Consider the following 21,161-nt stretch of genomic DNA (forward strand, 5'->3'; position numbering starts at 1 on the left):
TATAGATGCAATTAGATCCTTTTGTATGCAAGTTTGTAGATATATATGGATCTGTGTCCATATGTACATTTATGTGGGTTCACTCCAATTTAGAAGAAAGGAGGAAGATACAATTTTTTTCCAACCAACATCACAGAGAAGAACATTAATATATAATCATAACTGAGTTTGCACTCTTTCAGTTTTCCATCCTCCAGTCATAGCTATTATTTGACATCTTGTCTTTATCATCTCATCTATCAATAAATAGGCAATATCTCCTTAGACAATACTTCCTGTTTATGTCTAACATGGAATTCAATTTCCATGAACTTCACAGTTCTGTGAACCCAAAAAATATTTAATATAACTATTGGGTTAAATTATCTATGCCATATATAATCAGTTACTTAGTGACAGGCAAAAAAATCTTTATTATATCATATCTTCCAAACTGTTTCCCATTAAAATTAATGACATGGTGAGAAAGTATAGGAGAAATGAATTCAATAGCTAGTTTCTTTCTCATGGCAAAAGACTATACCATAGAAAGCAGTATATTTGACTTTAGAAAACTGTCTTCATTTAATTTGGTCACTGTCCTGTTATAAACAGATCACTATTCTGCAATGGGATATTAAATAGGAGTATATTCCCTATCAAATATTAAATACAATGAAATTTTTCTCTCTTTAAATTAGAGCAACTGCATTCCTTAAAAGCATTTATGAATCAATATTCATATGGTAATAAATACCCCCTACCTGCAAAAGGTGAATGAGAAAATCATATTAAAGTTATTACCTTTACAAGAATTTAATGTTAAATTACATTTCAAAGAACTCCTAGTGGAGCTGAGAAACAGGCAAGTAAATTCTATACTGTTTCCAGGTACTTAGTAGACATAATATACATTTCATTATCTGCATGTGTAAACCATTAGGGATAAAAAAGATATGAGCACACAAAACATTTGTTCCTGCAGTAATGATACATGCTTTAATAACCTTGAGGAATAAACTAGAAAAATCCATCTATAAGAACTCACATTCAGTACTTTATACAGAAGACACAAATATAATAGACAATGGATTTAAAAAAACCCTGCTGCTTCTCAAGCATGACTTATGATATTGTTATTACATTTAAATAAAAGTAACTTCTAAGTTCTATTTGGAAATAAGTCTCTGCATTGCTATCTAGGAGGAATTCAAATGGATTTATATTTGGAGTTCATGTTTGTATATAAATCTGAAGAATATTTCTCCTTGTTTATCAGTAATCTGGGAATCATGTTTGGAAACATTGGTTTCTCATCATATATTTAAAAAATTGCAGTTGTGCTGAATATTTTTTGTTGTATCATGCACATAAATGTAACTTGCCTGGTGGCTCAGATGGTAAAGCATCTGACAATGCGGGAGACCCAGGTTCGATCCCTGGGTTGGGAAGATCCCCGTAGAGGGAAAAGGCAGCCCACTCCAGGATTCTTGCCTGGAAAATCCCATGGATGGAGAAGCATGGTAGGCTATAGTCCATGGGTCCTTAGTAGACAAAATAAATGCACATAAATATATGTCTGTGTTACACAACCATTAGAATAAGAAATGCCTCTTTTAACTCGTGGTCATCAGTTCCTCATGGTACTGGTTCCACTAACAAGAGGTGTTTTCCTAACCTGAGTATATCATACATCACCTGGGAATTTGCATATTACCTAATTCATATGGATAAGAGCCCATACCAGAACTCTTGAAAAGGTTTTTATTAATTCACAATGATATTAGTGACATGCAACACACTGAACTACAAAACTGTGATTAAGTCAACTAAAAATTTCTTCTATGTAAAGAAACCAATTATGAAGTCCTAATTATGAAGTTCTCTGTGAGGTGGCACCATCCTGCTAACCTATTGAATTTTTACCTATGATGGTTTAGAGTCAGAGCACAGAAGAACGGGACTCATGTGTCAAGAAATCCAGCCCGTACCTTTAGACTGTGGTCATGACTTGCACATGTACATTCTGTGATGCCTGGGTCATTGTTCACGATTTGTGATCCATTTTAACTGTCATAGTAAATCAATGTGTGCAATTACATAATATGCTGCCATAGATTTGAACAAAAACTGAGTGGTTTGCTTGCATATTCATTTACAAGTCCTGAGTAGACACATAACAGTGCTTCACTGTTTTTAATATGAATAAATTTATAAAGAATTTGATAAAATACAGTTTAACACTTGGCCTTTGTGTTACATCAGTAAATTTTCTTTTAAGTGGTAAGGTATAATACCAATTGTATTTTTTATTTGTTTTAATTGGATGCTAATTATTTTGCAATATTGTAATGGCTTTTGCCATACATTGACATGAATCATCCATGGGTGTGACATGTATCCCCCATCCTAAACCCCCCTCCCACCTCGCTTTCCATCCCACCCCTCAGAGTCATAAAAATATGGAACGCTTCACAAATTTGTGTGTCATCCTTACGCAGGGGCCATGCTAATCTTCTCTGTATCATTACAATTTTAGTATATGTGCTGCTGAAGCGAGCACCCAATTGTATTTTTAGACAAGTGATATATATGACCAAAAATTACCTTCAAGAACATAGAAATGAAGAAAGTACTTATAGTTACCATTGAGAAAATACAAAATGATTAGTTGCGTTGAAGTTTCTAGTTAGATGTAGGCGCCAAAGTAGTCAATTGTATTCCATCTTTTTATTAATTGACCAAGATGTGACATTATGAAAGTGATTACTTTTTAAAGTATAATATAATGGCTGACATATTTTAGCTCCAATTTCTATCAAGAATTCTTTGAAACATGCTATCATGAGTCCATCCTTGCTGATAGGAAAAGCACTTATCCAGGCATGGGCAATATATTCACTCTTGCAATGCAGCAGAGTACCAACTGATACATCAACCACTCTGGGATTTGATGTCAGAGGTTAAAAGGAATGCTTTTGTTCTAATATTAGTATGTTATTGTTGGAGAAAGCTCAGCTCTACAACACTATAATTACAATGTCTATTTTTCTTTCTCTGATAATGACAATGGCAGAAAATGATAAAGTTTGATATATGTTCCACATCAAATATTCCCTTGTTCTATTGATCACTGCCTACTTCAAATAATTTACCTCTCTCAAAACCCCCCAAAGTAATGCGGGAAGCTGCAAGAAAAATAAAGTGTGAGATGTTGCAACTAGATTTTGAGTATCCATGATGTCTGTAATTAATTTTTGGAAAAGAGACAAGTTCAGATTGCCCACATTTTGTCTTGATGCCCAATTCAATGTGATTCATTTGTTGTTAATTCCTTGCCTTTCTCCTGGATACCATTGGTGCAGGCCTTCTGCACAATGGTTTTGGTGAACTTGCTATATTCATTTAATATTTATTCAAAATCATGTTTTCTATAAACAAAAACATATTATTTCTTCTTTTCCAATCTACAGAACTTCTATTTCCTTTTCTTGTCTTATGTACTAGGTAGGACTTCCAGGTTAATGTTGGATGAGAGTTGTGAGAGAGGACGTTCTTATCTTCTTCCCAGTCTTGGGGGTGGGGCGGCGGAGGAGTTTCTCACCATTAAATACGATGTTAGTTAGATGTTTTTTGTAGATGTTCTTTATCAAGTTGAGGAAACTCCTTCTGTTACTAGTTTTCTTAAGAGTGTTTTAAAAAATTATCATAAACATGTATTAAATTTTCTCCAATGTTATTCCTGAAGCAATTGATATAATCATATGGTTTTTCTTTTCTTGCCTGTAGATGTGGTGGATTATACTGATTGATTTTTGAGTATTGGATCAGCTTTGTATATCTGGGGAAAAAATCCCATTGTATGTGAAAGTCTATTTGTTCACTGTTGGATTCAATTTGTTGGTATTGTGTTGAGAATTTTTGTGTTTATGTTTATGAGGAATATTGGTTTGTAGCTTTACGTTAAAACATTGGTCTGGTTTTAGTACACTGTGGAGAAGGCGATGGCACCCCACTCCAGTACTCTTGCCTGGAAAATCCCATGGATGGAGAAGCCTGGTGGGCTGCAGTCCATGGGGTCGCAAAGAGTCAGACACGACTGAGCGACTTCACTTTCACTTTTCACTTTCATGCATTGGAGAAGGAAATGGCAACCCACTCCAGTGTTCTTGCCTGGAGAATCCCAGGGATGGGGGAGCCTGGTGGGCTGCCGTCTATGGGGTCGCACAGAGTCGGACACGACTGAAGCGACTTAGCAGCAGCAGCAGTGGTGTATCTAGGGGACAGTGTTCATTTAGAGGATGAATAGTTACTGGTTGACTGAAATATACCAAGGTGATCCCCAGATCAAGAAGAGAACTGAGGCCTTCCAGCACAACCTGGGAGTGGAAACGCTGGTTACGTCTACGAGTGAGTATTCCCAGAGAAAAACTTGAATGGATTTTTCTAAGACATTTTGTTTTGGTTTCCTGGGGTTGCTGTAACAAAGAACAGTTGGGCCCTCGGTAGCTGCTGATGCACAGCAGGTAACCTCCTGCTGATAAAGGAAGGTCCCAAGGTACAATGCTATTTTACATAAGGGTTTCAGCATTTGGTATCTGTGGAAGAAAGAGGTGTCCTGGAACCAATCCCCAAGTATACTGAAGGAGGACAATACCACAAACTGGATGCCTTAAAAACAACAGAAATTTATTCTTTCTCAGTTCTGAAGGCTAGAAGTTCAGACTGAAGGCATTAAGAGGATCAGGCTCTCTCTGAAGGCTCTAGGGAAGAACTGCTCATTGCTCCTCCCCTTCAGGTGGGGCCCACCTCTGGTGTAGGGCTTGCCGCAGCTGCACCACAGCAACCAGCTTCTGTCACCACTCATCACCATTTTCCACGTGTCTCCTCTGTCTCTCGTCTGCCATGGCCTTCTTGAGAGCATTAGTTGTGGACTGAGTGCTCACCCTGACACTACAGCCAGTACAGTTACTCTAGTTCAGTAACTAAAAACATCACGCAGACACATTTTATTGGGGCCTCTAACTTCTTCTCAAGGAGGTCCCCACGTAAATTTCCTAGATCCCCAGGAAATTCATCCTGAGAGAGAGGATGAAATCCAAAGCTTACTCAGTTTTCCCATCCTGATGTTTGGTTTCTTTTCCTCTCTGGTCCTCTAATTCCCCACACTTAGTGACAGCAGATAAAGTTTTTATATACCCTATTTTCTCACAAGAATGTGTTGAGTTTTTTGGGTTTTTTTTTTGGTGGTGGAAACATTCTTATTTAATCTGATAACCCAGACCAGGATGTGATGAGAAATTCTACTCCTCCTTTAAAACGAACAGAAATGAATAGATGCACATTTAAGAGGCATCTTCGAGAGCTACATTAACTTGCATCAAAAGTAGGCCTTTGAGGGTCAGCATGGCAATGGCTGCTAGAAAAGACCCTTTGGAGCAGATGGGCATTTAGCTTTCTGATCCTGCCAGGTACCTTGTTTCCTACTTTGCACTTCTAGCTGCCCTGCTTGCCAACAGCCAGTGTGTATGGAGGTCTGCATAATATTTGTTACAAAGAAAGGTAGCCTTCTGCCTTTATTAGAATAATAAGAGTTAGAGATTATTTGCCATTGGATAAGCTTCCTTTTTATTTGATCTTTTGAATTTTTATCTTCAAAAATTTCATTATATGATATTTTAATGCTACTATAAGAAAATACCATTTTATAATTGTTTGAATCAATGAAGTTTTTGGAAAATAACAGTTGTTGAATGACAAAGGGAAAAGGTTGTTTCATTAGCCAGTTCTGGAGCTATTATTTTACAAGTATTGATATTTAAGTGGGTTCTAAATGGGAAAAGAGCCATAGCAGGAATCCATCAGAATTCAAACTGAAAACTTCCAATTATGTCTTATTGTTTTAGTTTAAAAAAAATCATCAATTTTTCCAGCTATACCTATGTTTAAAATATGTTTTAATTTCACCAGGTTTTTTTGTGCTCACTGGAAATATATGCACACAAACATCCATGTCTATACAATTTTTTCGGTTCCCTTGTCCTTTGAGGAGGATAGGGTATTAATTTTATGGCATTAAAAAAGAGAATCCAAAAAATTGGATTTGCCAAGTCCTGGCTTAAACAAATGAAATTTCTATTGAACAGAAGGTAGAGCTATCCGGCCAAACACTCAAACTCCAGAATCAAAGACGTGGTCATCTGGAAGAGTGTCATGCATCCAACTCCCACCCCCAATGCTTGGGTGGTTCGTTATGTTATATAAACTCTTACCCACACAAGGAATAGCGGTGTGGAGATTCTTGGGGAAAAGCCAAATTCAGCAGCTTTGTGCTTTCTGTATTGAGGCTGAATTCATACACAGCTGATAACATTCAAATCTCATCTCATGAGGAAAGAGTGGAGAAAATGAATTACTGTTGCTTTGAGCAGGACACTGTTTCATTTAGGGAATGCAAATCTTTTGGCTCTTTGATGCAGCTCAAGATTCTGCTTATTATAAATGGAAAACAGTCTGTCATGCTCTGGCATTTGCACTGACACACACAGTATCAGAGTGTACTAGGAGGAGATATTTCATTTTGTTTCAGCTAACTTTTATTTCATGAACACACTTAAAATACTGTGCCTACCACAGGAATATCAAAAGCTTCAGACGGCAATTTCTAGGAAGGAATGGTCATGAATAAAAATAAATATCGTGGAACAAGATGGAGTATTTTTTCCTTCCTTCATTTGGAATCCAAATAATCTAAATGTTTGCATTTGGCTTTTTTTTTAAGATTTACATTTATGAATGAAATGTCAGTTTTAAGTTAGATCTGTTCACAATCAGATTATTGAGCCCCAGCCACAATAAAATATTGATAATTTGGGCAGTGTAACTGTTAAGATGTACATAAATCCTGGTTTTGGCAATTTGGACTTAGTCACTATGAGGTGAGACACCCACTTCTCCACTTAACACCTAATGATGATTTACACCTAATTATATCTGCTTTGGGCTTCCCTAGTGGCTCAGAGGGAGAAGGCAATGGCACCCCACTCCAGTACTCCTGCCTGGAAAATCCCATGGATGGAGGAGCCTGGTAGGCTGCAGTCCATGGGGTCGCTGAGGGTCGGACACGACTGAGCGACTTCACTTTCACTTTTCACTTTCATGCATTGGAGAAGGAAATGGCAACCCACTCCAGTGTTCTTGCCTGGAGAATCCCAGGGACGGGGGAGCCTGGTGGGCTGCCATCTATGGGGTCACACAGAGTCGGACACAACTGAAGTGACTTAGCAGCAGCAGCAGCAGTGGCTCAGAGGGTGAAGCGTCTACCTGCAATGTGAGAGACCTGGGTTCAATCCCCAGGTCGAGATCATGCTCTGGAAAATGAAATGGCATCCCACTCCAGTACTCTTACTTGGAAAATTTCATGAACTGAGAAGCCTGCCTGGCCAAAGGCCATTGGAAAACAAAGCATTGACAGCAAAGGTCCATCTAGTCAAAGCTAGATGTTTTTCCAGTGGTCATGTATGTATATGAGAGTTGGACTACAAAGAAAACTGAGCATTGAAGAATTGATGCTTTTGAACTGTGGTGTTGGAGAAGACTCTCGAGAGTCCCTTGGACTGCAAGAAGATCCAACCAGTCCATCCTGAAGGAAATCAGTCCTGAGTATTCACTGGAAGGACTGATGCTGAAGCTGAAACTCCAATACTTTGGTTACCTGATGTGAAGAACTGACTCATTGGAAGGGACCCTGATTCTGGGAAAGACTGAAAGCAGGAGAAGGGGACGACAGAGGATGAGATGGTTGGCTGGCATCACTAACTCGATGGACATGAGTTTGAGTAACCTCCAGGAGTTGGTGATGGACAGGGAAGCCTGGCATTGTTGCAGTCCATGGGGTCGCAAGGAGTCAGACATGACTGAGTGACTGAACTGACTGATACCTACTTTAAAATGCTGGGGAAATGATCTGGATTTTATCTCCTCAATATTATTTTGACTACTAGAGGCATCACAGATTTTTAAGTCTCAAGTTTCAATTTGGGTGTAGTCCAGATGATCTGAAGCTCTGCTGTGCTTAGTCACTCTGTCTTGTCCAACTCTTTGCAACCCCATGGACAACGGCCCACCAGACTCCTCTGTCCATGGAAATCTCCAGGCAAGAGTATTGGAGTGGGTTGCCATGCCCTCCTCCAAGGCATCTTCCCAACCCAGGGATAGAGCCCAAGTCTCCACACTGCAGGCAGATTCTTTACTGTCTGAACCACCAGAGAAGCCCAAGAATACCGGAGTGGGTAAGTATCCCTTCTCCAGGGCATCTTCCCGACCCAGGAATCAAACCAGGGTCTCCTGCATTGCAGGCAGATTCTTTACCAGCTGAGCTACCAGGAAAGCCTGATGATCTGAAGGGTTCTCTCTTAAGTTTCATAGGTTAGGTAAGCGTGTTTTATGTATACTTCACAGTTAGAATCTGATTCTAAGTGGTTGATTTCCATCACAGGAAATAATAATCAGGCAAACAAATAACATCTTTGTGTTTTTACATTCTCCCATCCATCTCCAAAAGAAAAAGGAAAAACAAGCTAGGCTTATCTTTTCTTACCTCTGACAACAATTTAAAAAATATCGAGTGTGACTATGCCTTAGGTGCTGAGAACATGATGATGAACGGGGCTGTCACAGATCCTGCTGATAAGCATCTCTCACTCTAGCCAGGAGACAGATGCTCACGCATGCAATTCCGATGCAACTGCTAAGGGACATGACAAGGGCAGCTTGGATGATGGCAGGGCACATGGCAGGAGCATCTGTACTGGACTTGATGGGTCAGAAGGCTTCCTAGGGAGGTTTTGTCTCAAAAGAACCTGGAAGGATGAGCAGGAATTAAGCCACATGAAGCTGGGTGGACCACAGTAAGGCAGCCCTGGGAAGGAGGAGTGAAGAGAAGTAAGAGCATGACAGGGCACAACTTGAAGTTAGGTAGCACTTGGTGTTGATCAGATTCATGTCAATGTATGGCAAAACCAATACAGAATTGTAAAGTAAAATAAAAAATAAATTAAAAAAATAATAAATGATAAAAACATAAATTTAAAAAAAAAGAAGGCATGGAACAGAGGCTAGGAATGGAAACATAGGTATTGAAGGGCTTAGTGTGACACTTGAAGAAATTTACGCTTGGATGAAGTGGTTAGGAAGTTCTGGCAGTAATTTATTTTAAGCCTGTGTCTTGGTTTTAAGTGATGGTTAGCATTATTGAATGAATCAGCTAAATGTTCCCGCTTCTTTCTCCAAATATTTTAGATATTATAGAATATGCAAAGATTCAAATATGAGGATTCCTATGGTAAATTTGTCCTGGAATTGAATGTAAAAAAAAAAACTTTACCATCAGATGTTTATACATCCTTTTGTTAGGAAATAAAAACAGGAAAAAATGATTTTGCCTTATCAGAAGCTCAAAACACATTTTGCATTGCATTCCTTCAAGGTATCGAGTATAGGTTCTTTAAAATTTTTTGGTCATTTTCATTTTCTTATTGAAAAGTGTCTTGATATTGCTAACTGTCCAGAACTTAGAAGTAAATAGGTATAAATCATATATATATATCTCAAAATAGAAACATCATGCCCATTTTCTAAGCTTTTCTTAACTTTTAACCAATAATTTTGGTTCATACTTTCATAAGGGGAATTTTTCATCAAGACACAAATTTTAACCAAAAGAATAATCACACTTAAGTATTTGAAATTAAAAATAGCCTGAAGAATAACTGAATAGCAAGCTATTCTTCACTGCTGTGGGGATTACTAGGTACTGAGTAACCCAGAAAAATACGTAGGTAGGTAAGTGGGTAGATAGATAAATATTAATAAATGGATGGATGAATAGATAATAGATAAAAAGATAGACAGACACACAGCTACTGGAACTATAACAAGACTATCAGTATAATGCTCTATTTCAACATTTGAGCTCTATGTATATATGTATAAAAATATGTGGATATAGATATATATATATAAAGCTTATATATATATAGATATACCTTGTGTTTGATATATAAATCAAATATATCAGGGACTTTATACGCCTTATTTGGTCATGCACCATGGCTAGATATATATCCCATTCTGCTCCTCAAAGGTTAAGCAATAACTAGCATGCAACAGGTAAAGCAAACCGGTGATTCCCAGGCCCTTACAATCTCAAACCAAAATTTCAACCAAGCTGGCATCAATTAGTTTTTCTGGGTCTGTCTGATGTACAAATGTTATTAAACTTTTGTTTGATTTTCTATTAAAAAAATTCAACTAAACTGACAAAATGGGATGGCAGATCCCACTAAATTAACAAGATAGAGATAGAGTAAGATAAGAATTTATTACCTGGGTCTGCCAGCCCTCTTTGGACATAAGTAGGTTTTACTCTCTAGCTTCAAATGAGAATAGCAATTTGGCAAGATATTCACAATACTTGAAACTGGACAGAAAGGATAGGTGAATTAAGAGACTATGAATTCCCTGGGATTCTGCATATATGTCTTTAATAGGTTTCTGTCAAAATTTTTAAGAAAATTAAGAAATTAAAATTTTAAATTAAACTGAATACACAGCACAAGAAAATATATGCCACACATATATTTTTACTTAGCCACACATTTCACATCTTCAGATAACATCCAGTAACTTTTTAATATCAACTTGAATATATTAAATTTAAATATTTTTATTTGCAGACAGTCTTTACAGCAACATAATTAATTCCTCCCATCTATCAAAAATCTATAATGAATATTCTTTCAATTATAGATTTTACCCTAACATGATGAGACTACATTTAAAATCTAAAAACAAATCCTTCTCCTATACATGCTTATTTTTTAAATGAACTAAAATGATGATCCTTTTTTTCTGAATATGTTTCAGAAAGGCACAGAACATTCTTCAGTATTACAGGGATAATTATAAGAAAAGGCTAGACTTCATCTTATGTCATCCTATTATATACGTTTTCTCTCTGACATCATACTAAGTATATCCCCCTGAGTTTAATTTCAAATCTTTGGAAAAAAAGATAGTCTTAAGAAATTGGAAAGGATTTAAGTTTCAATTCAGAAAACATCATTTTCCTACATGGAAACAGTACAAAATCACATACTAACTTCACTCTTTTAATTTTTAATATTCTAAAGAAACAAATATCTGAAGGAGAAATAGTGGGCAGGAGGCAGTGGGATGACAAATTACATGAAAGAATGTAATTATCCTTGGCCTTCATAGAGTACTTGCCATTTCCCAGATCTTTACAAGACATTAAATTAAAACCATCAGTTGCCCAAGAGGTAGACTATGAACCCATTTCCAAACGGGAAAATGAGCACTGAGATGCCTTACCACTCTGCTGCTGCTAAGTCACTTCAGTAGTGTCCGACTCTGCGACCCCATAGATGGCAGCCCACCAGGCTCCCCGGCTTACCACTCTAATGGCTGTAAAAATGATTAGCAGCAGGGCAAGACTAGAAGCAGGAGGAGCTGGTTACAACTGTATACACATGGCTGCCCGAAACACGTCAGTGGAAGGACAGGAGTACTTCCGGTCCACCTCTGCAGCTATGCTCCACCTTGCTCTGTGACACACACAGCTGATGGAAGTTTCAGTCTCCATTTAAAGCTGACGGCACATCTATTCTCCAAAGTCAAACCCATGAGAGCAATATGGGGAATGACTGTTTGCAGTGCCATCCTCAGATTCAGGAATGTAGGCTACGTTGAAACTACATAGAACATATTTCAATAAATGGGATCAAAACAGGAAAAGCAAAATTATTGTGCAATAATGAAAGTTACAATTTTAGCTCATCGTTTCTACACTTATTCTACAAAGAGATGTTTATGAGTACAATTAAAAACAGATTATGAAACAACTGGATTTGAAATAAAACTCACATCTGCATGTCTATGTAAGCCTTGGTTTGCATGCTCTTAAATTAAGAGGGAATAAAGATAGTATAATTTGACTGGGTTTTATACTGAACACATCTCTTTCTAGAATTCAAAGATGTATCCTGATTCACTGCTAATGATTTACCAAGCTCTTCAAATACATTAAAGCACCTAAGAAATTTTGATTATTTCACAGAGCTGTGGCATTAGCCAAAAAAGCAATATGGCTAGACTGGAAGTACACTTGGTAGGGGATGCTAAATGGGAGATGCAGGGAAATAAATAGCTGTATTGTTGTCCTTTAGGCTCATGAGAAAGACATCCATGGGTGCCAACCCTGCATTACTGTGTGAGTAGCCAGTACATTAGGGACACGGTAACATAGATGACACACAGCGTGATCCAGTTTATCCTCGTGATGGGCGGCTTGCAGTTACCTGTCACGTGGAGGATGACACTGGAAGAGAGAATGCCGCTAGGGTTTTGGGCCCGCGCCACATAGAGGCCTGCATCTGCCTCGCATGCGTTCGGAATGAAGACCAAGTGTCTTGTCTCCTTGTGTAAAACCTGTAAGTGCCCATCTGCAGACAATTTCTGGCCCTTCTTGTACCTGAAGCAGAGAGTCAATTTTTAAAGTCAGGATCATGGTTTATTCACATCATTTCCAAGTTCTAATAAACACTGCAATTGGGCCCATTGCTATTGCAATATTTTCTAGCATTAGCAGGAACTCTGCAGCAACCACAAACCCAGTGGAGCTGTTTATCTTTCAAGCAGTGGTTGGCAACTGGTGGCCAAGGAAGTATTTGATGGACTCAGATATCCAACTCTTCTTAACAACACCAGGCCATCTGGTCACACTGGGCCAACATTTTCTCATGACAACAATTACCCCAAGAGGGAAATGGCGCCTTCTATTTGACCTGTGTCATTCTTTCAGCTGCTATGAAACAGCAGCTTGTGACTTCTTAGAGTCTACTGAAGCAAGACTCTTTCTTCCCCATCAAACTCATCCTGCAAGATCCCTGGAGAATACCAATGTGCCACTTTAGAAGAAGGTACAGATATAGCACTTGCTAGCAAGATGAGCTCATTTAATTTTTGTGAATTAATTTCATTAGAAGAAAATGATTTCTAATTATAAAGGACATTCATGCAATTGGATTGTTACTGTTGATGACACATTTCTAAAAGTTTCTTATGAATATGAGCACTTAGCTGCAGCATTATATAAAGCAAATAATTTATTTTGCACACTCTAGATTCTTGCTTATTTATTTCTCCCCATGTTGTTCCATCCAAGAAGTGATGACAAACCTGAATCACTTTCTATTCCCAGTGCCTGAGTGATGATTTTGCATTTTTCTGAGTGTCCTAAGACTGATTCCCTGACAGCTTGCCAGTTGTTAACTGAGAAAAATTGTTGTAAATTCAAGGGCAAGATATTTTTTTCACAATATCACAGTAGTTCTTCCATAATAAGTGCTAACCAAGCCATCTTTTGTGTGGACAAAAACAAGAAACACTTCAGACAACATTTTTTTTTTTGGAGTGAAACTAATATTTAATAATGAATTAAATAATGATATTAAATAATGAATTTACTATATTAAATTCATAAATATGAAATTCCTGATCTGTAAAAAACATGCACTTATAAAAACAACAAACTAAGACAAAAAGCATAAATGGCTGCACTGTAATTCAAGTGCAATTTCATTTAATAATCTGAGAGACCGATATTTTTTCATAAATTATGTAGATAACTGATCCACACTTCAAGTACCGTCAATGGGCAAACAGTGTAATTGAAATTGTTATTGTTTACTGAACATTATGATAAACAAATGCTCTGTTACTTAGATTATAAGTATAAACTTGTGCTCATGTTTTAGTAACTTTGTCCTCAAAGAAATATATTTAAGGTTGAAAAAATTTCTAAATGTTTAAAAGTAACCCACATGTTAAGGAAGTTAGAACTGCTTTTATAACAACAATGATTTAAAACCTGTATTCTGTGTTGTACTTTTATTAAAATAAATAGGCTAAAAATAATGATGTCTCTAGAGTATAACCACATTGTTCACAGCTCAGTTATTATGCCCCCTTTCAAAAAGGGGCTTATTGCCTATCACAGAAGCAACTATGAAGGGAATATTTTTATTCCATCTTCAACACTGAAGAAATTTATAAAAAGAAATCTTAGTGAAATAAACGTTATTACAAAAGTGGCATGTGTGACTCTTGCGAGAGGGAAAAGATGAAACAGGTAAATGACAGAAAAGGGAAATACCCAAATGCTTTTTTTTTTTTCCCACTGAATTCAGGTTATTAAACCAAGAAAATTTCATGCTTGTGTAGAAATAAACAGTAGGAAAGACGTTCAAGCCACAATCTTTAGAAATGTGGAATGTCAAACTTATACCAAAAAATGGCGCAACTAAGTTGCAGTGCTTTTGGACTTGGTTAAATTACTATTTTATATGGTTATTTTTTAGGGGTGTTAGCCATGTGGCTACTAAAAATGAGAGTTGGGGGTTTGATGTGAGATTGAAACATGCACAGCTGCAGTGATGTAGAACATTAACCAGCTTCCCCTAAACTTTAAAGTTAGTGCACACAGAATGATTTGCTCAGAGAAGAGATTCAGTTTGTTTCTGTTTATGGCTTGTCATTATAGGCTACCCACCATGTCAGTGTAGGCTCTGGAAATCCTGTTACTTCGACTTCCAAAGTCACTGGAGAACCTTCCATGACAGTTACGTTAGACAGGAGCCTGGAGAAATTAGGGGCCTGGCCAGCTAGGCTGACCATTCTGTTCTTAGCTGCTGTACTTATAATCTCTTCTCGGGGAACCATTTGCCTCTGACTGGCCTGGCTGGGCCCTGGCTGAAACCCGAGGCCCGAGAAAGCATCCTGGGAAGCATGCAGCCTATTTCGGGTTTTAGTGACGTTATTATCAGCATGCATTTTCTCTGGTGTTTCTAGCAAATGCCCCTGAGCCTGGGGGTGCTGTTGCGAAGCTCTGTCATGCACTTCACTGCACATGCTCTCTGGAAGTTGAGCACTGATTTTGTGGAAGGCAGTACTCTTTTCCAGAAATCCTTGGGATGTTAATGGGGGCTCAGCTTGGACCTGGGGGGAAGGCTTCTCAAAATGACTTGAAAACATTTCTCTCTTATTGCAAGCATCAGCAAAAGCAGCAGGTGGAGGAAAGCCAGATTCCGGGGCCTCTCCTGGACCACTGGCCCCCATCTGCATCTGGTGGCCGCTTAGGTGATTGTGGGGGAACAGGCTGACACGCGCCTCCAGCTCCATGTCAGACGGAGTGAGGAGAGAATCAGGGCTTCCTGGGACTGGAGGCAGGGAGATGTCGTCGGGTGAAACACACTCATATTCTTCTCCTGAAAGCATGTCCACAGGCAGAAGCAGGCCTTGGGCACTCTCTTTGCCGGGGACCAGCTGCTTCACGCCCTGTGGAAGCTGACCCTTTCGTGCTCCATTGACGGCCAAGGTGGCTGCTGGCTGGGCCTGCTCCTTCAAAATGGAAAAGCCAAAGTTTGAGTTAATGTTGACAAAGCCAGCTTGAGAAACAACTTGAGAAGACCTGCAGTGAGTGACAGCTGGGGGCCCTGGCCCCAGCCGCACAGAACCTGAAACCATTTGTCCACTGAACCTGAGTGTAGACGGTCCCATGACTACGGAATGGGTAAACCGACCTCCAGCCGCTAAGTGAGAGCCGACAGGTCTTGCGAAATAGAGGAGAGAAAGCCCTGGTTCTCATCTCTCATGATGGGGTGGGACTGGATCCATGTTTCTCAAATCATGGTCTCAGGAGTCTTCTCCCACTAGCAAATTCTGCTTTGGTTTACGTGTCTGCTGCACGTCATAGAACGTGGTTCCTAAACATCAGAGGCTTCTTTTTAGGTGATCCTCACATCCTCCAAGAATAACCCTGCTTTTTTCTCAGGAAAGCCATTCGTTTTTTTAAAAAATTATTGTGGCAAAATATACACACAATCTAACATTTACCATTTTAACCATTTTTAAGTGTACAGTTCAGTGGCCTTAGGGACATTCGTGTTGTCATGCAACCATCTCCATTATCCATCTCCAGAACCTTTTCCTCCTTACAAATTGAAATTCTGTACCAATAAAACACTAACCTCCCATTCTTCCCTTCTCAGCCCCTTCTATTTCCTGTCTCTATGAAACTGACAACTGTAGATAACTCATATAGATAAAGCCATTTTTTAATGACTGGTTTATTTTCTAAAAGACCCTTAGTTTTATTCTTACAATGAAAAACATCTACTGAGCACCTATTATATTCTGGCTTCTGTGCTAGACACGGGAGAGATAAATGGTGAGTAAAACTAGGTAGAATCCTTCCCTCTTGGAGATGCCAGCCTAGTGGGGAAGTAGACATAAAGGGAACAATCACACACTGCGGCCTTTTGCTGGAGAACGCACCAAGACACAGTGGAGGAACGCTTGTCCCTGGTCCTTCTGCCCCAGGTGGAACATAGGCCATGCTAGGAGACTGAGGAAAGCAGTGATCCATTTCACTTACTCTATTCTAGGATTTCTCTCCACTTATCCACATCCATCTCTGGTTTGATGAGAGGTTCAAATATCCTTTCTGGCATGGACTCAAAAGAATATTGAAGCTGAAAGAGATCTCATCTATCCCAACCTGCTTGTTCTATATCCACTTCTTTCTTCGCTTTTCCATGGCATTTGGGGTGCATTTTTACTTAATTTAACAGTTACTGGCTTTTGTCCTGTTATTACCACTGGCACACGAGAAAGCTGTGTTTTGTTTTGAGTTTGAGTTCTTCATTTTAGCCCATAGTTCTACTCCTGACATACACAAGTGATTTTTGAGAAATAAATGTTTTCAGGTTGAAGATTATAAGCAAGACAACGTGCCTTCTACTATCCTACAGATATGACTTATCTTCAGAGAAAGCATAAACCCAGTTGAGAAACAGTGGTTTCCTTCAGCCATTTAGTAGAAATTTAAATCCTGAGTCTAAAGCCAGAAGCTCTTAAAAGCTTTTCTCTTTCAAAAAAATTACTAGTGGGATAAAATATTTGTAAACAATATGACAAACCAAATCTCATATAACTAAGCAACAAATAAAATATGGGCAAAGGATAAATAGATATTTCTCCAAAGAAGACATACGGATGGCCAACAGGCACAGGGAAAGATGCTCAACATCGCTAATTATTAGAGAAATGCAAATGAAAACTACAAAGAGTTATCACCTTCCACCAGTCAGAATGGCCACTGTTAAGAAATCTTTAAAAAATAAATGCTGGAGAGGATGTGGAGAAAAGGGAGTTCTCCTACACTGTTGGTGGGAATGTAAGGTGGTGCAGCTACTGTGGAAAACAGGATGGAGGTACCTCAGAAAACTAAAAATAGAATTACCATATCATTCAGCAATCCCATTCCTCGGCATATATTCAGACAAAACTCTAATTTAAAAAGGTGCACACACCCCTATGTACACAGCAGCACTATTCACAATAGCGAAGACATGGAAATAGCAAAGAGCTGGAAACAACCTAAGTGTCCATCAGCAGAGGAGTGGATAAAGATGTGGTACATACGTATACAACAGAAGAGTAATCAGCTATTTAAAAAAAAAAGAGAGAGAGAGTGAAATAATGCCATCTGAAATAACATGGATGACCTAGAAACTTTGCCGTACTAAGTGAAATAAATCAGAAAGAGAAAGACAGAGACCATACAGTATCACTTGTATGTGGAATCTAAAATATGGCACAAATGAACTTATCTATGAAACAGAAAGAGACTCTCAGACATAGAGAACAGACTTGTGGTTTCCACGGTAGGGGGAAGTTAGGAGAGAGATGGATTTGGAGGGGGTTTATCAGATGTAAGCTATTATAGAGAACCAATAAACAGTAAGGTACTACTATATATAGGAAACGATATTCCCTATCCTATGATAAACCATAATGGAAATGATACATGTATATATATGTATAACTGAATCACTTTGTTGTGCAGCAGAAATTAACACAGCATTGTAAATCAATTCTACTTCAATTAAAAAGTTACTAAATAAACACATATTTCATAGGGAGTGTCCCTCCTTCTTTTGGTTTTCCTACCACAGCTTAGCTCTTTCTTTCCACCTCTTCCTGAAAGTGGAGTGCTTATTTTCCTTTTCACTGTGACTTTGATCCAAAAATAGTCTAAGAATCTCCTCTATGCCATTCTGAGAGCCCCTGTTTGAATATTTTTTCCTGAAACAGAGCTTTCCTGGAAAAGAATTTGATACTTGATTCATGTTAAGAATAACTTCATAGGATAGCAAGCACATTTGTTAATCTGAGGGTCATGCAGAGGGCAGGCAACTTCTCAATGACTTCTTTTGGGCAGCCTATGCAACAGGCTGAGGAGAAAAATTTGGGTAAAACTCCAGGCTAATCCCCCGACTCCATACTCCCCGTAGGAAGGAACTGACTTATGCAGCTGTGGGTTTGGAAGAAGAGACTGGGCATGGTCAGCTCTGTCTCTCTGAGGCTCCCTCTTTTGGATCTGCCTTCCACCAAGTGGGTGCATCCACATTAGTTCTAAGGTATGAAAACCTCTGCATGGAAAGCCTGTGTTCTTCAGCTGTACACCCAAGTGACTGGGAAGCCAAGTCTGTCTCATCACAGATGAAATTTTGGGAAACCCACTAGGAACATCCCACCCATGACTTCCAATCCACCTTAACTGGTTACTAATTCCTGACTCAAGTGTCTCACTTTCAGATGGTGATAGACTCAAGAAGGGAATCCAAGGAGATATATATATATATATTTACTCCCTATAATTCCTGAAGTAGAAAAATACTTTCCATTAAAAATAACAATACCATATAATTTCTACTGACAATAAGAGAGAGTTCTCTCAAATCTTTTTCCAGAAACATTTCAAATTATTAATGTTAGCCCCCAAATATGCTTATTTCTGGGACTTATTTCCTTTCCAGGTGGAAAGTAATAGGTGGAATCATCATTTCTTTGATCTATATGCTATGTTTTTATGAAAGTGACTTTATTAGTTCTACTTTTGTTTTTATAAGAATCATACAGGACTATTGATTTGCAATTTTGATTCTCAAAATTCTCCAAGCTAGGCTTCAACATTATGTGAATTGAAAACTTCATGTTCAAGCTGGATTTAGAAAAGGCAGAGAAACCAGAGATCAAATTTCCAACATCTACTGGATCATAGAAAATGCAAGAGAATTCCAGAAAAAAATCTACTTCTGCTTCATTGACTACATGAAAGCTTTTGACTGTGTAGATCACAACAAACTGTGGAAAATTCTTAAAGAGGCAGGAATACCAGACACCTTACTTGCCTTCTGAAAAACCTGCATGCAGGTCAGGAAGCAACTGTTAGAACTGGACATGGAAGACCAGACTGGTTTCAAATAGGAAAAGAGTATGTCAAGGCTGTATATTGTCACTCTGCTTATTTAACTTATATGCAGAGTACATCATGCGAAATGCCAGTATGGATGAAGCACAAGCTGGAATCAAGACTGCACGGAGAAATATCAATAACCTCAGATACGCAGATGATACCACCCTTATGGCAGAAAGTGAAGAGGAACTAAAGAGCCTCTTGATGAAAGTGAAAGAGGAGAATGAAAAACCTAGCTTAAAACTCAACATTCAAAAAACTAAGATCATGGCATCTGGTCACATCACTTCATGACAAATAGATGGAGAAACAATGGAAACAGTGAGAGACTATTTTCTTGGGCTCCAAAATCACTGCAGATGATGACTGCTGCTGCTGCTGCTGCTGCTGCTAAGTCGCTTCAGTCGTGTCCGACTCTGTGTGACACCATAGACGGCAGCCCATCAGGCTCCGCCATCCCTGGGATTCTCCAGGCAAAAACACTGATGACTGCAGCCATGAAATTAAAAGATGCTGGCTCCTTGGGAGAAAGGCTGTGATAAGCCTAGACAGCATATTAAGAAGCAGAGACATTACTTTGCCAACAATGGTCTGCATAGTCAAAACTATGGTTTTTCCAGTAGTATGTATGGATGTGGGAGTTGGACCATAAAGATGGTTGAATGCCAAAGAATTGATGCTTTTGAACTGTGGTGTTGGAGAAGACTTCTTGAGAGTTCCTTGGACTACAAGGAGATCAAACCAGTCAATTCTAAAGGAAATCAATCCTGAATATTCATTGGAAGGACTGATGCTGAAGCTTAAGCTCCAATACTTTGGCCACCTGATGCAAAGAACTAATTCACTGGAAAAGACCCTGATATTGGGAAAGATAGAAGGCAGGAGGAGAAGGGGATAACAGAGAATGAGATGGTTGGATGTAGTCACCGACACAATGGACGTGAGTTTGAGCAAGCTCTGGGTGTTGGTGATCGATAGGGAAGCCTGGTATGCTGCAGTCCATGGGGTTACAAAGAGTCAGACATGACTGAATGACTAAACTGAACTGAACTATTGATAAAAAGTGTTGAACACTGCAGAGTTGAGTACAAAGCTCGCTGTCTCCCCAGGGCAAGGCAAACTGTCTTCCAGGTTGATACTGATGAAATACTTAACACTCTTGGACACAACTATAACCCTACTGAATGCCCGTCCAGTTCACATTTCTCCACTTAAGAGAGTTATTGTGAATGTGCTAATTAAATGACTTCCTGAAATCACAATAAATTTTGTCTATGGCACAGACCTAGAATTTTCTCTTAAATAATCATCTCAGAAAGCAAAATAAGGTGAGTTTAACACAAGTTTTTCTACATAAATCATGTTAGCTTTTGGCACTTCTGTCTTTATTCTCAAATGGAAACAAGCTTTCAGTTTTAAAGTCATTATGCAATTTTATAACAGTCTATTTTAGAACTCAATAAGCTACTTTTCCTGGGGCTACTAGTTTTCCTTTATAAAGATGGTTTTTAAACATTCACATATACCAGCTATTTTTAACATTTATCCACCATAAAGCCATGTTTTGCCATTAGTAGAAAAGAAAAGTGAAAATGTAGTCACTCAGTCATGTCCAACTCTTCGTAATCCCATGGCTCCTAGCCCACCAGACTCCTCTGTCAATGGAATTCTCCAGGCAAGAATACTGGAGTGGGTTGCCATTCCCTTTTCCAGGGGATCTTCCCAACCCAGGGATCGAACCCGAGTTTCTGGCATTGTGGCAAATTCTTTACTACCTAAG

General features: G+C 38.7%; 1 protein-coding gene and 1 non-coding gene across 5 annotated transcripts in view; both read right to left on the bottom strand.

Annotated features, from left to right (window-relative positions):
• Nucleotides 1-2,435: 2,435 nt before the first annotated feature.
• On the bottom strand, nt 2,436-2,542 carry LOC120855247. Its single transcript, XR_005719211.1, has one exon. It is a non-coding gene; the product is annotated as a U6 spliceosomal RNA (small nuclear RNA).
• Nucleotides 2,543-10,506: 7,964 nt separating this feature from the next.
• The window catches only part of CCDC141 (coiled-coil domain containing 141), a 235,062-nt gene continuing 224,407 nt past the window's right edge, over nt 10,507-21,161 (bottom strand). For 3 of the 4 annotated variants that reach the window (XM_040227726.1, XM_040227724.1, XM_040227723.1), the window contains 2 exons: nt 14,612-15,459; nt 10,507-12,532 (listed from right to left, as the gene is read on the bottom strand). In XM_040227726.1, coding sequence (XP_040083660.1) covers nt 12,265-12,532; nt 14,612-15,459 — 1,116 coding nt within the window. In that variant the 3' untranslated portion in view covers nt 10,507-12,264. The remainder of the gene's footprint in view (nt 12,533-14,611; nt 15,460-21,161) is intronic. The other variant, XM_040227725.1, reaches the window with a different exon arrangement.

This window comes from Oryx dammah, unplaced genomic scaffold (assembly GCF_014754425.2).
Source record: "Oryx dammah isolate SB20612 unplaced genomic scaffold, SCBI_Odam_1.1 HiC_scaffold_27, whole genome shotgun sequence".
NCBI classification, from domain to species: Eukaryota; Metazoa; Chordata; class Mammalia; order Artiodactyla; family Bovidae; genus Oryx; species Oryx dammah.